Source organism: Lissotriton helveticus, chromosome 1_1 (assembly GCF_964261635.1).
Source record: "Lissotriton helveticus chromosome 1_1, aLisHel1.1, whole genome shotgun sequence".
Lineage (NCBI taxonomy): Eukaryota > Metazoa > Chordata > Amphibia > Caudata > Salamandridae > Lissotriton > Lissotriton helveticus.
Window position 1 is genome coordinate 1234188593 of NC_136057.1, and position 19967 is coordinate 1234208559.

At 43.4% G+C, this 19967-nt stretch overlaps 1 protein-coding gene across 2 annotated transcripts in view; it reads right to left on the reverse strand.

Annotated features, from left to right (window-relative positions):
• Positions 1–19967, reverse strand: part of TBC1D22A (TBC1 domain family member 22A) — a 2393943-nt gene that overhangs the window by 1972580 nt on the left and 401396 nt on the right. For both annotated transcript variants that reach the window (XM_078679664.1, XM_078679673.1), the window contains exon 3: positions 15671–16005. In XM_078679664.1, the coding sequence (XP_078535790.1) occupies positions 15671–16005 (335 nt within the window). The remainder of the gene's footprint in view (positions 1–15670; positions 16006–19967) is intronic.

Genomic DNA, 19967 nt, shown 5'->3' on the forward strand with positions numbered 1-19967 from the left:
TGCAGCACAGCGAAAGGCCTTTTGCAAAGGTTGACTGATCACCTTTGTGTTGCTTATTGCCAAAGCCACTTGAATTATGTGGCAGGGAAGCACCAAATTATACGACAGAGTTCACTAAATTATGTGGCAAGTAAAGAAAAATGATGTGGCGTGGCATTTTGTTGCATATTTTTTATATTACTACTCCATTATATTGCAATTTTTACTCATGGTAATATTGCAAGGACTTCACCCTATTAGTGCCACTTTAACAAACAAATACAAAGAAAAGCAATCAAAAGGTGACCAGTTAACTTTTGCAAAGTGCCCTCCACTACAAGCTAAGCCACGTCTCCACATTTTCAATAACTTTGGATTCGTTTGATCAACAAACACATTTATTTCTGTTAAATTCTGCAGATTATGCAACAGATGATGTATTATGTGCCAAATGTGGAATGTCCATAATTATATGAAAGTAGCCACTTAATTGCATAATTCCAGTAGTCATTCTTATTGATATATTTGTGTTTTATACTGGTACTAATTAAATTAAACCCTTGCCCAGACAGTGTTAACATCTGTCAAAATGATAAACATTATTGAGTAATGCTATCATAAAACAAGACCAATTATGCCATATGATTTGCCTTTTCCTGCCATATGTAGTCAACTGTGCTAAATAATTTGATCCTCACCTGCCGCATAATTCCAGAGACACTGGCTATAAAACAAATTAAAATTCCACCTACAACAAATACATTCAGGGAATGCAAACACGCGTAAACGTTTGCAATTATTTTGTTTGCTGCAATAAACTGCCACAAATATTAATCTTTTGTAGTTTCAGTCATGTTATTTATATTGTGGCTAAAACAAAACAAGCATTTGCAATGCAATAGGTCTCCCATTTACACATGTTTAAGCTATTGGCATTATAAATGAAAATGTCTTTTATTTATGTTTTAAAAAGAAAAACATGAATAAAATGCATTGTCATTTACAATGCCGATAGCTCAAACTTGCGTAAATGCGAGACCTATTTCATTGCAAATGCTTGTTTATATTGTAAACATTTCCTCACCCCAGTTCCGCCTTCTGCAGGAATTACCCAGTTATTGTCCAGTCTTCAGATCTGATCTAGTCATTGTTGTTACACTCTCTGGTGTATCCTATTCTCTCCTGACAAATCCAATTATCCTTGCAGATAGCAAAGTTAGCATATTAGTGATTGCTATCACATTCTCAGTGCAGCGTCCTGCAAAAAACTGAGAAAGTGTGGGAGAGGGTTTTCCGTTTTCTAGTCCTAGTGATACCCAGGTGTTACAATGCCCAAAAGAGAGCTTTTGCCAAATATTTAACATTGTTCATTAATATATCTGGGTGTGCCTTTGTCTGCAGTATTATGTACTAGACAAGCCATTTGGAATAAGCATCTGGCTTTGAATGGGAGTCAGGTTACTGACTGTATCACAGACAAGGACAATCTTATACCCTACAACACAGGAGCACAAGCACAATAAAATATAGATTTTCATCATGTATAAGCGTAATTTGTAGAATGCCAAAACGAGAAAGGTTTCTGTAGTAAACACTCAAGTCACTAGTACAATGTATTGAGACCTATGAGTGGGATTATTGGTTCCAGTTTTCTGACACTCTCGAGCCAGGGATTTATTGTAAATTTAAAAGTTTAGTTTGTTATCTAGGATGACACCTAAGTATTTGGCCTATCTTTATAATGTTTTAAAATATGTTATTAAATAGCATACAACAACTTATACGGGCAAGGCACAGCCATATAATGCACTCTGCTATAACATGGGGGCACAAATATCCTTAGGCCAAGGGCAGAGTGGCATGTAGTCCCAATATGATTCAAACTGGTATCTACAGTAGCCTATATTGTGAAGCCAGTCCTCAGCATTATTGGGGCATTTCCTCCCCAGAGCATCACCACTCTCCTCTTGGCCAATAATAGAGCTATTGCCAGGAACCTACGACTAGTTGCCAGGAAGTCCTTCATGTATCCAAGCAATGCATTTTCTACAGTCTGGTGGACATCGGAAGTTGTCATGCGTGTTGACATTGTTCGGAAAGCAGTCCAGAATTGTTCGATTCGATGGCAGTGCTACACCAGATGGATAAAGACTACACCAGCAGCCCCACATCTTGTGCACCAGTTAAACCCATCTTAGTCAATGAAGCTGGTGCAAAAGTAGATCTTATGAAGATAAATGAAATGTATCAGGCATAGCCTATAATTAGGGGAACATTTGCCTTTAAGTTGGCAAGAGAAGGTAAATTGTTTGTCCGTCAGTGATTGAGATTTATCAGTCTCCCCTTTTTGCCAGGCAATATGCCTGCAGTTGGTTGAGCATCTCTGCACATCCCGGTAGAGTCTAGAAACCAGTTTTTCAGGTGAAGGACTCTCCTTCAATCATTCAAGGGGAGGGAAGAAAGGAAAGAGCGCAGTGCAGGTAATTGAATAAAGATGGTTCTACACATAAAATATATAAGGGGGTGTGTGAATCATGCACCTTGATTACCTCTGAAGGAAGGAAAGAACCCTCAGGGAACAGATCCCCTAGCATTGTCAAGCCCATTTTAGTAAGTTGACATTGTGGCTTGGGGTCGTAAGTTGGAGGAAGAGCAGAGTTATCCAGCAGGGATTTGCAGGGAAATATATAATCTTCCTTGAAGATCTGTGGTGCAGTCCTTCCCATGCTCATTCTGTACATCTCACTGTGTCAATGTCCCCTTGGGGCTTGATGGGGCAAATGCAGATAATAGTATTCAGTGGAAGGGGACCAGCAACATCAGCCTGATGGTCACATTGGGCTGAAATGGAGCCAGTAAGAGTCAGAAATGATCTAAGTAAGTATGTGTGCATTTATAATACACCTCTAAGTCTGCAGCTGCCAGGCCCCCCTGGTCATACAGTAGCTCTAGTGCCTCCTACCTCATTCTTGGTTGTTTCCCAGCCAAGTCAGGCCAGTCATTTCTATTTGCAATAGGAGGAAGAAAGCATAACTAAGCGGGCTGGGGATAATAAACATATATCGCAACTGGGGTAAAACCACCATTATGGCCAAACTCAGTCTCCCTGTCATGGATAATGGTAGTCTGATCTAGCCATTGACTTGGGTCTCTATGCATCCCACTGCCACTCTATAATTTTCCTGCAAGACAGCTGCCATGTCTCTGCTAATATGTATTCCTACATATATGACCAAGGTTTCACCTTCATCACAGGGGGGAACTCTAGCTCGCAGCAACTAATGGCCTGCATTAATGCGAATATCTTCAATATGTTCCAATTAATGGAAATTCAAGACAAGGCATAGTACTGAAAGAATTTGCTTAGCAGAGGGGAGATGTTTTTATCAAGGTTTGCCATGTGTAAGGTAATGTTGTCACAAACAGGGAAACAACTTTATGTCGAGCATGAAACCTTAATTCCCTGTCCCTGTGATGCTGCCCAAGGTGTGCAGCCAGAAATTCCATTGTTATAAGCAAAGAATATAGGTCGGAGGGGGCAGTCCTGCCTCGTCCCTCACCCTATTATCACAGGATTCTGCCTGATATGTGTGGAGAGAGTATGGTACAGTAGTCTAACCCGGAGTAAAAAAACATGACCCACCACCAACAACCTTCCCAGCAAGGAAAATGAATACACCCCTTCTAACCTCAAAGCCTTTGGTGGTGTCTAATAGGATTGTCACGGCTGGAAGCTGGGGATTTAACTGATGCACTAGGCCAAATATGATGAGGAGGTTATGCATGGTAGAGGGCCCAGCTATGAACCCCAATTTATCAAGGCAGATAATCATAGGAAGGAGTGGGCTGATACAGGAAGCAAGAATCTTTGCCAGTATTTTATAGTCTATATCTATCACAGACAGTGGCTTGTTTGGGTTACATTTGACGAGGGGGGTTGCTGGCTTGAGTAGAGTGACTATGAAGGCCTCTCTATGCAATGGGAGAAGCTCAGCCTTCTCAAAAGTCTCCTTGTACATCACCACTAGATGTGGAGCCAAAAGCAGGGCATATTCTTTGTAAAATTGAGTAGGCAAGCCATCAGGCCCTTGAGACTTCCCTTTCGGGAAGCTTCTAATAACAGAATGTATTTCTTCAAGCATAATCGGGGAACTAAGAAACTACTGATATCATTCTCTAACCATGTCAAACCTATGGTATAAAAATAGGTGGTCTAATCAGCTATCACTATGGGAACCGGTGCACTACAGAGAGACATGCAGAACCTATGAAATTCTTGTAGTATTTCCCTGAGATCAATTAAAGGATCAGTGGCGACTGTGCAGAAGGTAGCAAATGCGTGGCTGCACACGGGGGCTCTATGAGGCGTGCCATTGCTAATCTTGGCTTTTCACGCTCCCCTAATATCCGCACCTTATGCTCTATACTAAGAAAATTTGGCCTGTATACCTGACGTGGAAAAAAAGTTATAAAGTCTTAAGCATGAAGTGCCTCGTGCAACAAAGAAAATGCTTGGCACTGGGGGGGGGGAAGTCTTGGCAGTTAAGGATTTTAGTTTGAGAAATACATAGACACGATTCAGTCATCCTACCAAGTAATTCCATTTTGTGGTTATTCCTTGTGAGGCCCAGAGTTGCAACATTTCTTCTGAACCTCAATTCTTCTAATGGAAAGTGGTCCTTTAGTGGTATTGAAATTGATTGAGGACATGTTCCTCATAAGGGCAGAAGTGAAATGTCAGGCAAAGTGTCCTGATATCAATATGGACATTTGTTATCTCTTCAAGGGGAACAACCTGATCCCAACATGTCCTCTGTCCAGACGTAAATGGGCAGCAGATATCAATACTGGTCGATGACCACCTGTCTTCATAATGGTGGAAATAGGCATATAGAGAAAGCATGTCACTTACAAAAGGCCCCAGCAATGTCAAATCAAACCAATTCATTAGGAGACCCCCACCTTCAAGCATCATGAATGAGATATGAAACGAGGCCCTAAAACTACAATTAGCCCGGGAGAGTCCCTGGCCTACTGCCAGACATCAGAACTGAGAGTGACACAAAGCTGTTTCCACATGCTTTGCCTGCTTCGAAAAGACTTTCAGATGGTTCCAACAGAGTCCGGACACAGTCACCCAGAAGCAGCTCAGGAAACTATAAAACATCCATAATGCTGCAGCCAAACTGGTCCTCGACATCCCCCGCTGCAGTCACATTACACAACACCTCGGACAACTGCACTGTACTCCAGTCAACAAGAGAATCACCTTCAAGCTCCTCACGCATGCCTACAAAGCTCTCCATGATGCAGGACAAGCATCTCTCAACCACCGCCTCAACTTCCACACACCCGTCAGACAACTCCACTCCACCCAACTCGCCCTGGCCTTCGTCCCACGGATCCACAAGACCAGAACTGGAGGAAGATCCTTCTCCTACCTCACTGCCAAGACATGAAACACCTTATCCCTCCACCTCACGCAATCCGCATCACTGACACAGTTCAGAAAGGACCTCATGACCTGGCTCTTCGACTGAACCTCCACGCCCAGACGGACCAGCAGCCCCCCCAAGCTTCTTGTGACCCTCACAAGTGAGTAGCCCTGCTATACAAAAACATGATTGATTGATCATACCAGTTTCCTATTTAAGGGGTGAATGTAATCCACTGCATTTTATTTGCCTATGTTATCACATTGTCTTAGGTCGTATAGCAGGGATAGGTATGCCAATCTGAAACAGAGAGGAGTCTGTTAGTTTAGCAGTTAGGATGAGCAAGATTATTCGTTCATGTCTGAGGGGTTTGAAAAAATAACAGTATGCAACCGATTCTTCGTGGATGGACGTTTTAGAATCAAAGATCACATTTAAAGAGCGTTGATTTATTTAATTTATATTTTTGTATAAGTTGACTGGAGCAAACGTGCAGCTTAATTTTGCATGTTTTGTTTCTCTCATACTTTTCCCCACAGCGTATGCTTTTTTGGTTTTGCTTGCGTCAAGCTATGCTGTATACTATTTAACCTGTTGTTTGCATTGACATATATTCAAAGTTTTTAACGGGATGCATGTCTCAACTTTAATTGTGAAGCATTTAGACGAATCGTTATTAGCTGAATGTTTACAACTTTATCTGGTGAAGAAACTGCCAGATAAATACGATACATGTGCTAATATTGGCAAACATTAAGCCAAGCATACTTTATTCTGAATAGGTGGAACCTGTTTCTAGTTTGTTTAGGTTAAGGGCATCTGGACCAATTATGAACCTGTAGGCAGCAGGGTGTTTAGTATAATTAACTCGTATAATGAAATTCTTCAACTATCATTTTGGGAGTAAGCACTAATAATTGTGTGTGTGGCTACACCAGAGACTGCATCAGCACAGGCATCATCTGTTCGGAAGCCCGTATTCTAATGAAACAAGAGCTTTTTTTTATAGGGCACCAGACTTGACTCATGATTGTTACTTCTAGGGGTGGTCTGACCACTCAAAGAATGATCTCGGTCAGTTTGCGCATTGAAACAACTTGATGTATCAGCACCTAATTCAAGTTATTGGATGTTCTATTGAGGAATGTAATGTGGCAGCTTTGTTATTACAGTGACGAGCCTACAAGCCCAGGTCCAAAGACAAATGTGGCGCATCCAATATCCTGGCCAACATTAAGAGAAGAGTTTGCACTTATTGCAGAAAATCTATATTTTTTAAGTGGATCATTTACTTTTTATGAATATGGGATATTGGTGCTGCTGACCTCAGAGCAATGAGAGACTGATAAATTGATGCTTACTAAAAGCGCCTTTTCTTAAAAATTATAACATATTTTGTTAAAATCACTGCTATGCTTTACACCCTTTTGCACGTTTACAGGACTAACATAGGCAACAGGTGCGATGTTGCCTGTAAAGCTGCAGCAACTTCAAACTTTGTAAATGTGTACAAAGCCTATTTTTCTAACTTTGCCTGGGAAGATAGGAATTCTTCAACAGAATTATTGTCTTCTTACATTCAAGAAGTACTCTGAGTTGCCAGTAATGGGAGCTTTGCTTTACTTGACCACCCCAACTATGATTGGCTGAATACTATTAAAAGATCAACATGCCTGCATAAACTCTTTGTTTCATTGTAACTACTGTGATTCAGTACTTCTCACATATCACCGAGATCCATCTTCCCCTTCTTCAACTGCCCAAGAAGGTGGAAGGGATTTCCCGTCTCTGCTTCTTAACCTCTTTCAAAGCCCACGCTTTCCTTACTTTGCAAGATGAAAGTGAAGCACGCTCTTTCTACGCTATTCTGTGACAGCCCTTTCAAGCACTAAGGCTCTACTTGTCTTAAAGATCCCCTGACTCCAAATGGATCTCCTGGGATATTTCCCTTTGAGTACAGTTGTTAAACAAAAATGGCAAATACATTTGCAGAGCTGGCCATTGACCAGTGGCAAGGATCTCTTGTCAGAAATTTGACAAAATACACTACAAGTCCTTTGTCAGACCACACCTTGTATTAGTGACATTCCATTAGATGTCTATCAGAAGGGGAGTGGGATGAAGCTCAATAAGCATATAGAGCTTAGAAGTTTCAGATCTTCTGTTTTTTTTATACTTCTTTACACCCTTCTTAGAATGAAGGGGAAACTAAAGCAGGGAATGGCTAACTCAGCCATCATGGTGGATGTGCTCTGGAAGAGCTCCGCTCCGCTCCGCTTCTACCCTGATTATCCACAATTTCTTTTGTCAGGAGCCCGCCATCCACGGGAGTAAGTCTTCCCCCGATGCTTCCCATTTGTCCTGCCTCCATGCTGTGCAAAATCGCTATAAGGAAAGGTGTGGACTAGAAGCAGTGGCTCATGCTCAATGCAGCCTGAAGGCGTGCCAGCAACCACCATGCAATAGGGACTGGCGACCGTGGAGATTTGCGGTACAAGACACATTGAGCCCCTGTTTCGATCATTGAGGTGCGGGACCTATGGTGACTTGGGACTGGGTCCACCCTCCTGATGCGTTGGACCAACCAGAGTGTGGCACAACATGCTGGGCGATAGGATATGCACGGTGACCGCAGGGCCTCCCATTGGGCATGCTGCCTAGAATCGCTCAGGCGAGGTGACATGCGTAAGGCACTGCGGAAGCCGAGCTATGGCATGGATGCATCACGCAGTCCCTTCGGTCCTCTTAACTGCTCGCATCTGCAGGATTCTGTGATAGAGTGGGCAGAGTCTCCAGCTGCCACTATCCATCCTTGATAGCAACTGCAAGTTATTGAGATATGGCGCAGCTGGACTGGCTGCAGCGGCTAGGCTTATTTGCCATGGAGCTTGGAGGAGCTGCTCTGGGGGAAGAACAGACTGGGTATTGCAGATTGCTTGGGGGTAGCGTGTCTGTTCCCCCTGGGCCTATACATGTGCTTGCTAGGTGGTGACTTTGTGGTTTCAGAGCCTGCCTGTCAATGGTGTGCTCCACCACCAACTACTCCTGGCAACTACTGGGGTCGCCCTCTTGTCCAGCCATAGACACTTACTCAGTGGACCTCTTTTGTTGCCCTCCATTGTAGCCAGGACTGACTTTGTTCACCTGACCTGCTCTACTACCTGTAACCATGCTGCTTTTGCTGCTGCGCCTCAGGACCCGAATCGGCACAAGCAAGCTGGCGCTCTCCTCACTGTGCGTGCTGACCACTTCTGGTGTGGGACTGCGCAATTCACCTCATCACAGAGTGTATCTCATCTGGCATGATATACCCTTGACCCAGTTCCCACATGTTAAGTCTGCCATTCCAGACCTGGATACCTGGGGCTGCTTGTGTTGTCATACCCTTCTCCTCACTTGGTGTTGGCAAGCGGACCATAGGCGAAAACACAAAGCTGCGCCAAACTAACCTATCTTATTGCGATAGGGCATACGCCAATGTGCACACAGGGTATGTCCGCAAAGTCTTCCCTTGAACATGATAGGATGCTGAATGACGCGGGATCCGTAGGTGAGTCCGCTCCCCCGCTATCAATCATTGATAAATTGGATGCTGTTATCGCAGCGGTGGACAAACTTGGTACTATGCTGGAAACAATGTGAGTCTCTTTAGAGAGTATGATCGATGTAGTGACAACGAACCTGACACTCTCACACGCTGATCACCTTAAACTTGTAGATAAGGTACATACTGTTGAACAGACCATTGAGGAACTACAGCCAAGGACCTGCAAACTTTATTCTTCAATGTGCCTGATGGCAGAACGTGTGGAAGTCCTCAAATGGCACATGGAAGTTGCAGAAGGCTGCTCACGCTGTAACAATAAATTTGTGGTGGGCTTGCCAGATGGAGCAGAGGGATCAGATGCCATATACACACATGGAGCACTGGCTGAGTGAGCACCTACCTCACGATGCTTATTCACAGTTCTTCTCGGTGGAGCGAGCTCACTGAGTTCCCGTGTGCAGACCGCCACCGGGCTCCAGCCCCAGACCGCTCCTTTTCTGCCTACTGCACAACAGAGACAGAGACACAATTTTGCATGCGATTCAGAAACTACAGAAGATCTCAGTAGGCACCACGAGGAAAATGTTTTTTCCGAACTACACCATATTGGTGCACAATGTAACGCTTTCTCGCGGTCAAAGGCAGACTCTGTGAACTTGATATTTGTAATGCCCTTCTCTTCCTCCTGGCACGACTGAGAGTGGTGGCAGAGGGAAAAACACTCTTCAACTCCCCTGAAGACGTGTGGAACTGGTTGGATGCGGCGGGTCAATCCACGGCTGATCAGGTGATGGGGTCGCTTGCTGGGGCTCATGGCGGAGTGATTGTGTGCCGGCATGGCAGATGCTCTCCTCCATTGTATCATACATCTGATTTGGAATAAGTCGTAATGGAGGGACGTCAAGCCACACAACAAGCTGCAGCTTTGAGGGAAACTGGAAGGGTCTTGGAGCAGGACGAATCAATAAGTGAGGATGGTTCTTCCACTGCATGGCCTCCAGAGCAGAGTCATCAACTTTACACAAAGACACACTGCAGACATCCGACGGCATCATCTGAAGCATATAATACCTGGCTATAGCTGACTGACGTTGAAATGTCTACTGTAATGCGTGTTGGTGTACCCTCACATGTAATGTGTGATTCATCTGTTCTATTTTTCTGACAAGGGCGTGGCATGGGTGGCAGTGATCCCCTTCCGCTGTGGGGGCACTGGGTTGATGGGGTGGATCGGTTATCATGCCTCTGGTTGGAAACCGTTATTACACTTGAGTCCACCTTAGTACAGGGCAACCACAGAGGCTGTCACACACACGGACTCCTGCATGTACCTCCTTAATTATACAGAGTACCTCTTCATTGGCTGCCTACCTTTTCCCACATCAGTTTCACGACTGGTCAACCCATGTAGAGTTTGGGATGTTTCACTGTTTCAGCTGAAGCATGCGGTATCTCTGCTCTATTGGTATTCATTACCCGTGACTCTTCTTGGCCCGGACCTCCACAGCTGGTACCTCATATGCTGATTATATACCGACACCAGCTACCACCCACACCAGGTCCCATCAATGGATGACACACCTAGTCACAAATGGTCCATTTTAATATACCTACCTAGCATGTGAGGGGTATGCATATACCACTGTGCCCTTACTAAGTCTACTCCTACCTGAAACATCTCTCTAAACATATTGCGCTACTGTAGGAAATACATCACATAGACTCCAAAAGCATCAAACTGTACTGTTGCTGGTACCGACAGCTGTTTGCCCCAAACTAATTCACCTATGTCAGGGGGGTGCTGATCTGGGTCAAGCCTGGAAGCCCATTTGTAGTGGAAGACATGATCATAGACCCGGAGGATGGATATGTGCTCGTGTTGGGTTGCTCAGATGACCGTTCCATCCTGCTGGGCTCTATATATGCTATGAACTTGGAGTAGGCCACCTTCATCCATGTGCTCTCACATACAATCTCAAGATGGAGCACCACGCCGTGACATCTGGAAGGTAACTTTAACAGCCTTCTGGATAACGCCCTTGATCACTACTTTCCCCCACTACCATGTAGGACTGCAACCTCTAATGCACAAATACTGACAGATTGGCTTCAGAGTTGGGGATTGGTTGATCTGTGGTGGTTCCGGAGTCCTTCTATTCTGAGCCTCATAATTTACATGTCTGCATCGACAGATTAGTCGGTGCCTTGGCATTTCTCTCTTTCACGGAGGTGTACTACTTGGGTCGCACCCACTCCGATCACAACCTCCACAGCAGTGGGCTATGGATCCACTTCCCATCCCTACCTGGTGCTTCTAACCTGCATTGTTGGAAGGTCCTCCATTTAGAGCCTCACTGAGGACCGCAATTGTGGATTACTTTGAGAACACTCTTGGCACTGCCTCCTCCAAATTGATAGAGTGGGACGCCTTCAAGGTGACACTACGGGGACACTGCCAGGGCATATAAGGGAACATAAGACAATATCTTAATGCAGACATTTCAGGGTTGGAACATACCCTTCTTGACTTGGAGACTAGGAAGGTCGGCGATCCCAGCGCTGCGGGAAATTTGCGGAAGCTCAAGGTTAACATGCCAAGTTGTTGAAAAGACTACACTGCCTAACTTATTCTGCTCACTCGGCACACACACACGGCACCACTGACAGAGCTCAATGGCTCTTGGCCTGGCTCATTCGTCAAGACCAACCTCAATGGTCCAGTGAGGTGAAACGATCCGAACCTCGCTCCATCCTTTATACACAATGGGCTATTCATAAGGAACTCCCACGGCACTACACCACTACACACTTGTATATCAATCACATACTGAAACAAATTCGGACACCTACAGCCCCTTTTTTGCCAACATCACACTACCTCACATCTCCCTGGACCAATGGATGGAGCTAAACCATCACACTGAAGGAAATCAAGGATGCCATTATCGCATTGGATACTGGCAAGTCCAAAGGACCAGATGGCCTGCCAGCGGAGTTATATAAAGCCTATGCGATCCTATTGGCTCTACACTTATTAAAACTGTATGAAGAGGCCCTCTCCACTGGTGGCCTTACTGCCTCCCAGAGCGAGGCAACTGTCCTCTCCTTACCTAAACCCAACAAAGACCCCATGTTTGTTGGCTCCTACAGACCACTGGCCCTTCTTAACACCGACTATAAGAAACTGGCGAAGATACTTGCGGATCGACTGGCACGCTTCGATCCGTCCTTGGTTCACACTGACCAGAACGGGTTTGTCCCCGCTTGCAGCAGCTCCTTGAATCTGCAATGATTCTTTAGGGTCATGACTTATTGTCACCAGTGAATGACCTTATGCTGGATGCTTGGTACTGAACCTTGAAAAGGCATTTGACTCATTGGAATGGGGGTATATATTTGATGTGTTGCTCTGTTACGGTGTTGGGAAACGTTTCCTTTGTTTAGTGAAATTACTATATACTGACCCCCTGATTAGGGTTAAGATTGTCCCCCTGTTTTGGGATGTCATTACTATACACAGGGGCACAAGGCAGGGCTGACTGCTCTCGCCCCCATTGTTTTCACTGGCGATAGAGCCACTAGCACTTGCCATGCGTTACTGAGGTACACAGTGTGGCATCCATCTGGGTAACAGGACACACGTGATATGATTATATGCCGACGATATGCTGCTTTACCTACAAGACATGCACCACATTCATAGCATGATCGCTTACACTCTGGCACATTTTGCAAAAATATCTGTGGTACAAGTAAATTGGGCAAAATCTTGCCTGTTCCCCTTCCTTCCTGATGTTCCCAATCTATGTGCTGTTATTCATGGGACGCATCTAAACTGGCAGCAAAACACATTCTGATATCTAGTGGTGCGGATTTACCACTCCATAACTGATTTATTTGAAGGCAATGTCACTCGATCAGTAACATCTCTGCATACACAGATGGTACACATTGCCACTGACGGGGGAGGGGAGGGTGGCGTTGCCAAAAATAGTGGTCTTGCCCCACCTCTTGTATTTCTTTACTAACATGCCTATCTACATCCCTGGTGCATTCTTCCGTGCGTTTGACCAACAAATCCGCAAGTTCATCTGGAATAAGTTGCGGTGTAGGGTGGCACTGTCAAAGCTTCGATCGCCCATGGATTAGCCGCCCTGCATTTTGAGCAGTACTTCCTCGCTGCCCAAATTCAATGGATAGCTTAGTGGCTGGCAGCCTTTCATCCTTCTCGGGCATTAATGGGTTCATTCATACTTATTTCCTGTTGGAGCCAGACTAGGAGGAAGAAAAGGCCCTGCATACACATCAAGTCAAAATATACAGTCCTACCATGCTACTCAGAGGCGTGGCAAAGTCTACAGTCAAATCAATGGGGAATCAGCCCCACCGAGACAAATTACTCCTTCCATATAAACTACAAATTTCGATTGGGAGGCCACTATTCCTAAAAATTAAAACCTTATCCATGAAGCAAACGAGTGGATGGGGCACCCGTTTCGATGCCCAAGGGATCATATATCTCTCTACTGACATTTCTAGAGTAATTTTGCCTTACAGTCATCTATCTGATTCTTTCCATTTTTTTTTTTTTTTTTTTGTAGAGTTTTATATAGCGCGAACTAGAACCGAACCGAATCAGTTATCAGAGCGCTTTACATAGCACCAGTTACGTTACATGAGGACACACTTTCATTTTAGGCACGGGGAGATTAAGTGATTTGCCCAGAATCACAGGGGGTTATTGGCGTCGTTACCGAGACTCGAACCAAGTTCCCCAGGTCCGAGGTCGAGCGCCTTAGCCGTTAGGCCAACCCCTCTCCCCTGTGCACCAACACACCAACTTACCAATACAAATTGGTAAGTTGGTCCACTGCTTAGTTTTCGGTTTTTCTATTTTTTTAAACACACATATGCCACAAAAAAAGCAAAAAGCAAACATGCTTAAGCCTAAACTTGGCTGCCATATCCTTGCAATCATTTATTTTAATCAACCATGTCATATAATTTTAACAGGACATTCCATGTGCTTCCTAGAAGTTAAGTGTGCTTTGAAGAGAAACCCTTTGAATTATAATACAGTTCACAGGAAAATGTGATTCTTATTGGTATCAAGAAAAACGAAGTATTGGCTTTGCCTTACTGTAACCTAAACACATACATTAAACACACAGAGATGACTCAGAAAAAGATAGACAATGGAAAGAAGAGAGTTCAAGACCTGGTTGTTTGAATGATCAAACCTCCATTCAGCAGCCAATAGCTCCTGTGCCTCGAGACCCTCACAAGTGATATGCAACGCTTTGCAAATGCTTGATTCATCGATTGAAAGAAGAAACACTGCCAAAGTTAAGTACTGGCCCACCTGTTTTAAAGTATTAGTCTGCAAGCCCTTTTTAGGTGAATGCATATGTAAGCAGTCAAAATGCTGTCCTTCAAAGTGCAAGAGATTCAATGGATGCAGTGGGGTGGCCCACTTCCCTTGCTGAATACAGAGGTGGACATAAGCAAAACTGTGAAGGACCAACTAACCAGACCAACAGATTAATAATGCTGACCCAAAGGCCTCTGTAGGTATATATGTACATATGTTCTTATTTATGATTTTTTTTATCTCGAGGACAGGCATGAAAATAAAGGTGTATCTAAAAATATGGATACCAACTAAAATACGGCCCTTCAACTGTTCCCTGGATCCTTTCATGTAATTAAATTTTATAATTTACAAAATTCAGAAGACTCGGAACAAATCCAAACTATCCTGACAAAGCACGTCTGCACAAAGGCAAGTTCAAAAGTGGCTTAGTCTTATTCAGTCACTTCGTAGCACTGACTGAGACAACCTTATTTCCTATTGTGTCCCTAGGCTTAGATGCAAGGAAGTTCACAAGCAGTATCTATGCGAGATTGTGCAGTTCTCCTTGCAAAACAGCTGTGAATAGAGTCAATATTCGGATATGATGCTCCCCTGTTGCAAACAATACATTTGACTCAGTCTAAAGTTTCTCAACATAATGTCAAGCAGTATACCATCAGCGCTGACACTGCTTGTTTAATATCTGATCACTAGATGGATGCTAGCAGGAGGCCCCTTTCCTTTTCTTTCCAACACTGGAACACGCTTCAATTTCCTTTTAAGGAGCCCAAGCTTTAAAAAACAAACAGAAAGGATGACCCATCATAAATAGTCCAGGTAGGTGGATGACCCTTTTTCTTTTTCAGCAGGGACAAGACCCATCCACGTGTGCAGTTTTTATTAATAAGAAATTTATTTTGGTCTCTCAGGTTAATAGCATAACCAATTAATTGCAACATTAGTCCATTTACGTAATTTCAGTTTAAGCACCACACACAATGAGACTACGATAATATTATACATTAAATTTTGTTTACACACCTGGATGCACTTCATCAATGAATACAACAATGTAGATTGATCCATAAATGAAAACAGTGTTAAAATAATTTAGAGCAAATATTACATACTGTCACCACTTTTCTTATATGTGAGCACACTATTATACTTAATACGGGTTACAGGAACAGTGAGTAGGCATGCAATTGAATATATCTTAAAGAAAAAGTTGGAAAGTATTGACATTCCTAGAACACCATACAGATGGGATCAGGTAAGTGAAAACTTTAAAAAGAAACATGACCCAATAAAAGAGCAGATTTAATTTCAATCTCTCAGTTTCGCTTTTCAACATACCAGTAGAGGGTGGAAGGTGGCTCTCACTTGCTGATTTGACCAACTTGCTGCTCCCCATTGAAGGCAGTTCTAAAAACTGTGCTTTTTCATCAGCCAGTTTCTCCTCCAGTACTTTATGTTGATCATGTAACTTGCTGTGGTTTCTGATGACCTTGTCTGCAGTTTCCATCACTACGCGCGTATTGAGGCTTTCAGTTGCCATCGCTAGGAGTTGATCATCATCGTCTTCCCCGGCATCCCAAGCATCGCTTGTGTAGCTTTCAAATTCTTGAAATGTTGTCACTTTCTTTATCTTTACTGGGGTTGTTGGTGGCTTAGCATTGGCTTTAATTAAACTGAAACAAGTTAAAGTAATTATAAGCACTTTTTAAATACAAAATTAAGTGTACAAAATCTTTTCCAAACTAGTACAATCTGGAAGAAGGACAGCAGCACAATAGTGAGCAATACACTGGAGTTTTCAAGATGGGAGTGTACAATAGCATGCGTTTTGCAGTATCCCTTGAAAATATTGATGTTAGTACTAATGGTGACCATCATTTCTAGTGTAGAGAGAGCAATAGCTCATTAGTCAGTCTAATGAAATCCTGATAAAACAGCACATCCTAACAGGGGCGGCTCCTCCATTAGGGCAGAGGAGCATCACCCCACTGCTTTTTCGCAGTGCGAGAAGCAGAAACATAAAATGGTATTTTAAATACCATAAAATGGTATTTTAAATACCATTTTATGTTTCTGTTTCTCGCGCTGCGAGAAATCAGAATGGTATGCCTGGTTGGGGTTGGGTGGTACGGAGAGGAATGGCTTGGCCAGTCCTGTGGGCCCTGATTGTGTGGTCGGCCCCAGTCATGCGCACTCTGCATTTTCACTATGTAGGCTGCATGCAGCGTTGTGATTGGATTAGGGGAGGGGAGGGAAGATGCCTGCTTCCTGTTCCTGCCGGATGCAGGAGAGCAGGAAAGCAGCAACAAAACACAGGCGCGGAACCCGGCCAGGAACAGAGTAGGCACAGGACCGGGTAAGGTCACCCACCCCCACCCCAAGCGACCCCACCCGCAAGTCATGCGAGCCACGACTGCATCCTAATAGTATCGTTGCATACAGAAAGGTGCTTGGGGTCAGCCTTCTTTAGCTGTTCAATTGTTAGAGTGTCAATTAAATGTTGGTTGGCCACCAGAGAAGCATACATTCCAAGTAGGAATTGGTCTGCCACCAGGGAAGCAAACATTCAAAGTAAGAATGGGTCAGCCACCAAGGAAGCAGACTTTCAAAGTAAGTATGGATCAGCCACCAGGGAAGCATACATTCAAAGTAAGAATTTCGCAGTCACCAGGGAAGCATACATTCCAAGTAAGAGTGGGTCAGCCAACCAGGGAAGCAAACAATTCAAGTATGAATGGGTCAGCCACCACGGAAGCATACATTCAAAGTAAAAATGGGTCAGCCACCAGGGAAGCAGACTTTCAAAGTAAGTATGGGTCAGCCACCACGGAGGCATACATTCAAAGAAAGAAAGGATCAGCCATCAGAGAAGCATTCATTCAAAGTAAGAATGGGTCAGCCAACAGGAAAGCATACATTCAAAGTAAGAATTTGTCAGTCACCAGGGAAGCGTACATTCAAAGTAAGAATGGGTCAGCCACCAGAGAAGCAGACAAACAAAGTAAGAATGGGTCAGCCCTCTGTAGCCATTGGCTCGGTTGGGAACGTCAGTCTTATCTTGGAGCAGCCCAAATGACAGGCCTTTAGTGATTACTTTGAGTGGTGGGATTTTGAATGCGTAGAGGAGTCTAGCATTTAATCGGACTGAAAAAGGGTGTGAATGCCTCAACTTCAGAAGGCATTTCTTGTTCATACATTGTAATGGTAAAGTTGGGAAGGAAGTTATAGTGCAAACTGTTATTTCGAGAAGCCGTCACGTACAATTGCACACAGTGTGCTTCATTGCCACACTTATTATAGGTAAGTGTGAAAGTGTTGTATTGGCAAGCAGTTAATGATTGGCTTTTCTTTTTTTCTTCTAGCAAGTCTGAAGGATCCTTTTAATACAGACTTAAAAATTGCCTGGCGGGTTAGCTTTTATCCTGTAGCAGTGCATTCTGTGTGCTTCCTTAATAACAACTGAAAACATAAGGACAATTTATTTTTTAGAATCAATTATTTTGTAATATAAACTTAATCCACACGCAACATAATAATATTCAGTTTCTGTTTGCTATATGGGTACATTCAATACCTACTTGTGCCATTTCAAAGCACTGTAAATGTATGATAGGAAGCAACATGTTTTCCTTTTTTTTTGCTATATATGCTTTTTAGTATTCACTGCTTAATAAAACCCACATTCATGATTGTCTTGTAGTATCTTTGATTTTGAAATAAACGGAAAATCATCAAATCAGAAGCATTCCAGTACTTATCTTTTGTTAGTTAAATCGAGGTTTTCAATAAATATGAGAACTCAGAATGAAGGCTGGGAGCCAAATTCCTTACACTTAGAATGTGGAACAACCTCCTTAAAACACATTAATGGTTGTAAAAAAGTAAGGAGACTGAACTTCAAGAAATCAGAAGCCTTCGGGGCAAAATATATTAAGAAATATGGCCCCCTTCAGTTCTCCTCAATGCAAGGCAGGCAGAGGATGAACACTGCCTTAATGAATTGTACGGACATTGCTGAGCAGGAAGGGTACCCTAGAGATGCTGCGCAGTAACTCTGTCACTCACAAATGGCAATTACTGCCGCTGCATCAAAGAGGGATGATCGAGACACACCAAAAGAGATGTGTCATGGAATTGCTGGCACGTTCGGATTCTCTGTCCTTTTTTCCGACATGCAACTGGACCATTAGGAGTTATCCACGCTGCTGAAGAAACATAGTATGATAAAAAATCTATGTATTACCCTGCAAGTAGCATTCTTGCACTTGTTTTTCTGATACTCTCATGTACTGCACTTTTATTTGTAGGGTTTGTAGTTCCAATAATGGGCGACATGGCCACCTTTGTACTAATGAATACTGTACTTCTGGAAGGGTCCTTGAAGCTTTTGTTCACAGCCAGAGCTGTGAACAAAGAAACATTGGAATGTTGGAGCTCCAGGCTTAGACCAGCCATTATAAGCCCGGAGCACTCCATTGTTTTCAATGGAGCTCCCAACATTCCAATATTCTAATAGCCGGTATAGCTTTCTACGGCGGGCTATAAGGCTATATTATATCTTCAAACAATACAGAAATAATAATGCAATCAACAGTTTAATGAGAAGTATGTCCATACTAGCCATGTAGTGCTCCACGTTCTAGAGGACAGTACAAGCTATGTACTAACCAAACATTACCATACCCATCAATTTCATAGGGAGTGGTATGGATCAAACATCTCTATGGACGGGGTCATCATATATCTGATAATTTTTTTTTAGTATATTGATGGAACGGATCTCAAAAGTGAACAGGATTGTAGTGGACATACACCACGCAACCTGGAAACAGGAAGCTGACAAATAGGAGAGGTGCAGCAAGACTGAGAAACAACAATCACCTAAATATCCTCCCTCCCCTGTAGGACAGGGATTATGGGGCTTGCGTCGAAGAGAAGGGCCTGTAATCTGTGGAAGGAGATAACACTAATGGAAAAAGGCAGATGGGAGAATGCTGAGCACCCATTTGACATGGAGAAAACCATCAATCCGAGACAAGCTAAAAAGTGCAAAAAAATTCCAACCCTGTCCCAAATACAAGAGAAATAAGCAATTTGTGGAGACCCTGGTCAATACTGTAGGGCAGAACAACAAATGGAAAAATCACTGATTACCTAGATGGCATAGTCCAAGGGGTGGACTCCTGGCTTAGACAAGTGCTTTCAGAGTGGTGGGAGCGACTGTACAAACTGGAGTTCAGAAAAAGATCACTACCACCTTCCCCATTGCACTCATTGGACTGATCAAGCTTTTTTGTTTATTTATTTCCTCCTATTCTCCACTGGTTGATGGTGCTCAAGTGCAGGGATTTTATGTAAATAGCTCATTAGGCTAATACGTTTGTCACACAGATCCTTTTGTTACTTGCCGTTGATAAGTTACAGTCATTCAAATAGAGCACATTGAACTATGAACCTGCATCAAAAAGCTTTATAGGAGCTGCAAGGCATTGGTTTACAGCATTATTGTTTTTTTCCATACTCATTTGTTACTCTAAGATTGCTGAAAAGGATTCCTTTGGGTAGAAATACACTCTTTTTAGCGCAGAGAACACCAATAACCAGTAAAGATAATAAGTGACTGCTGCCCCTTAAA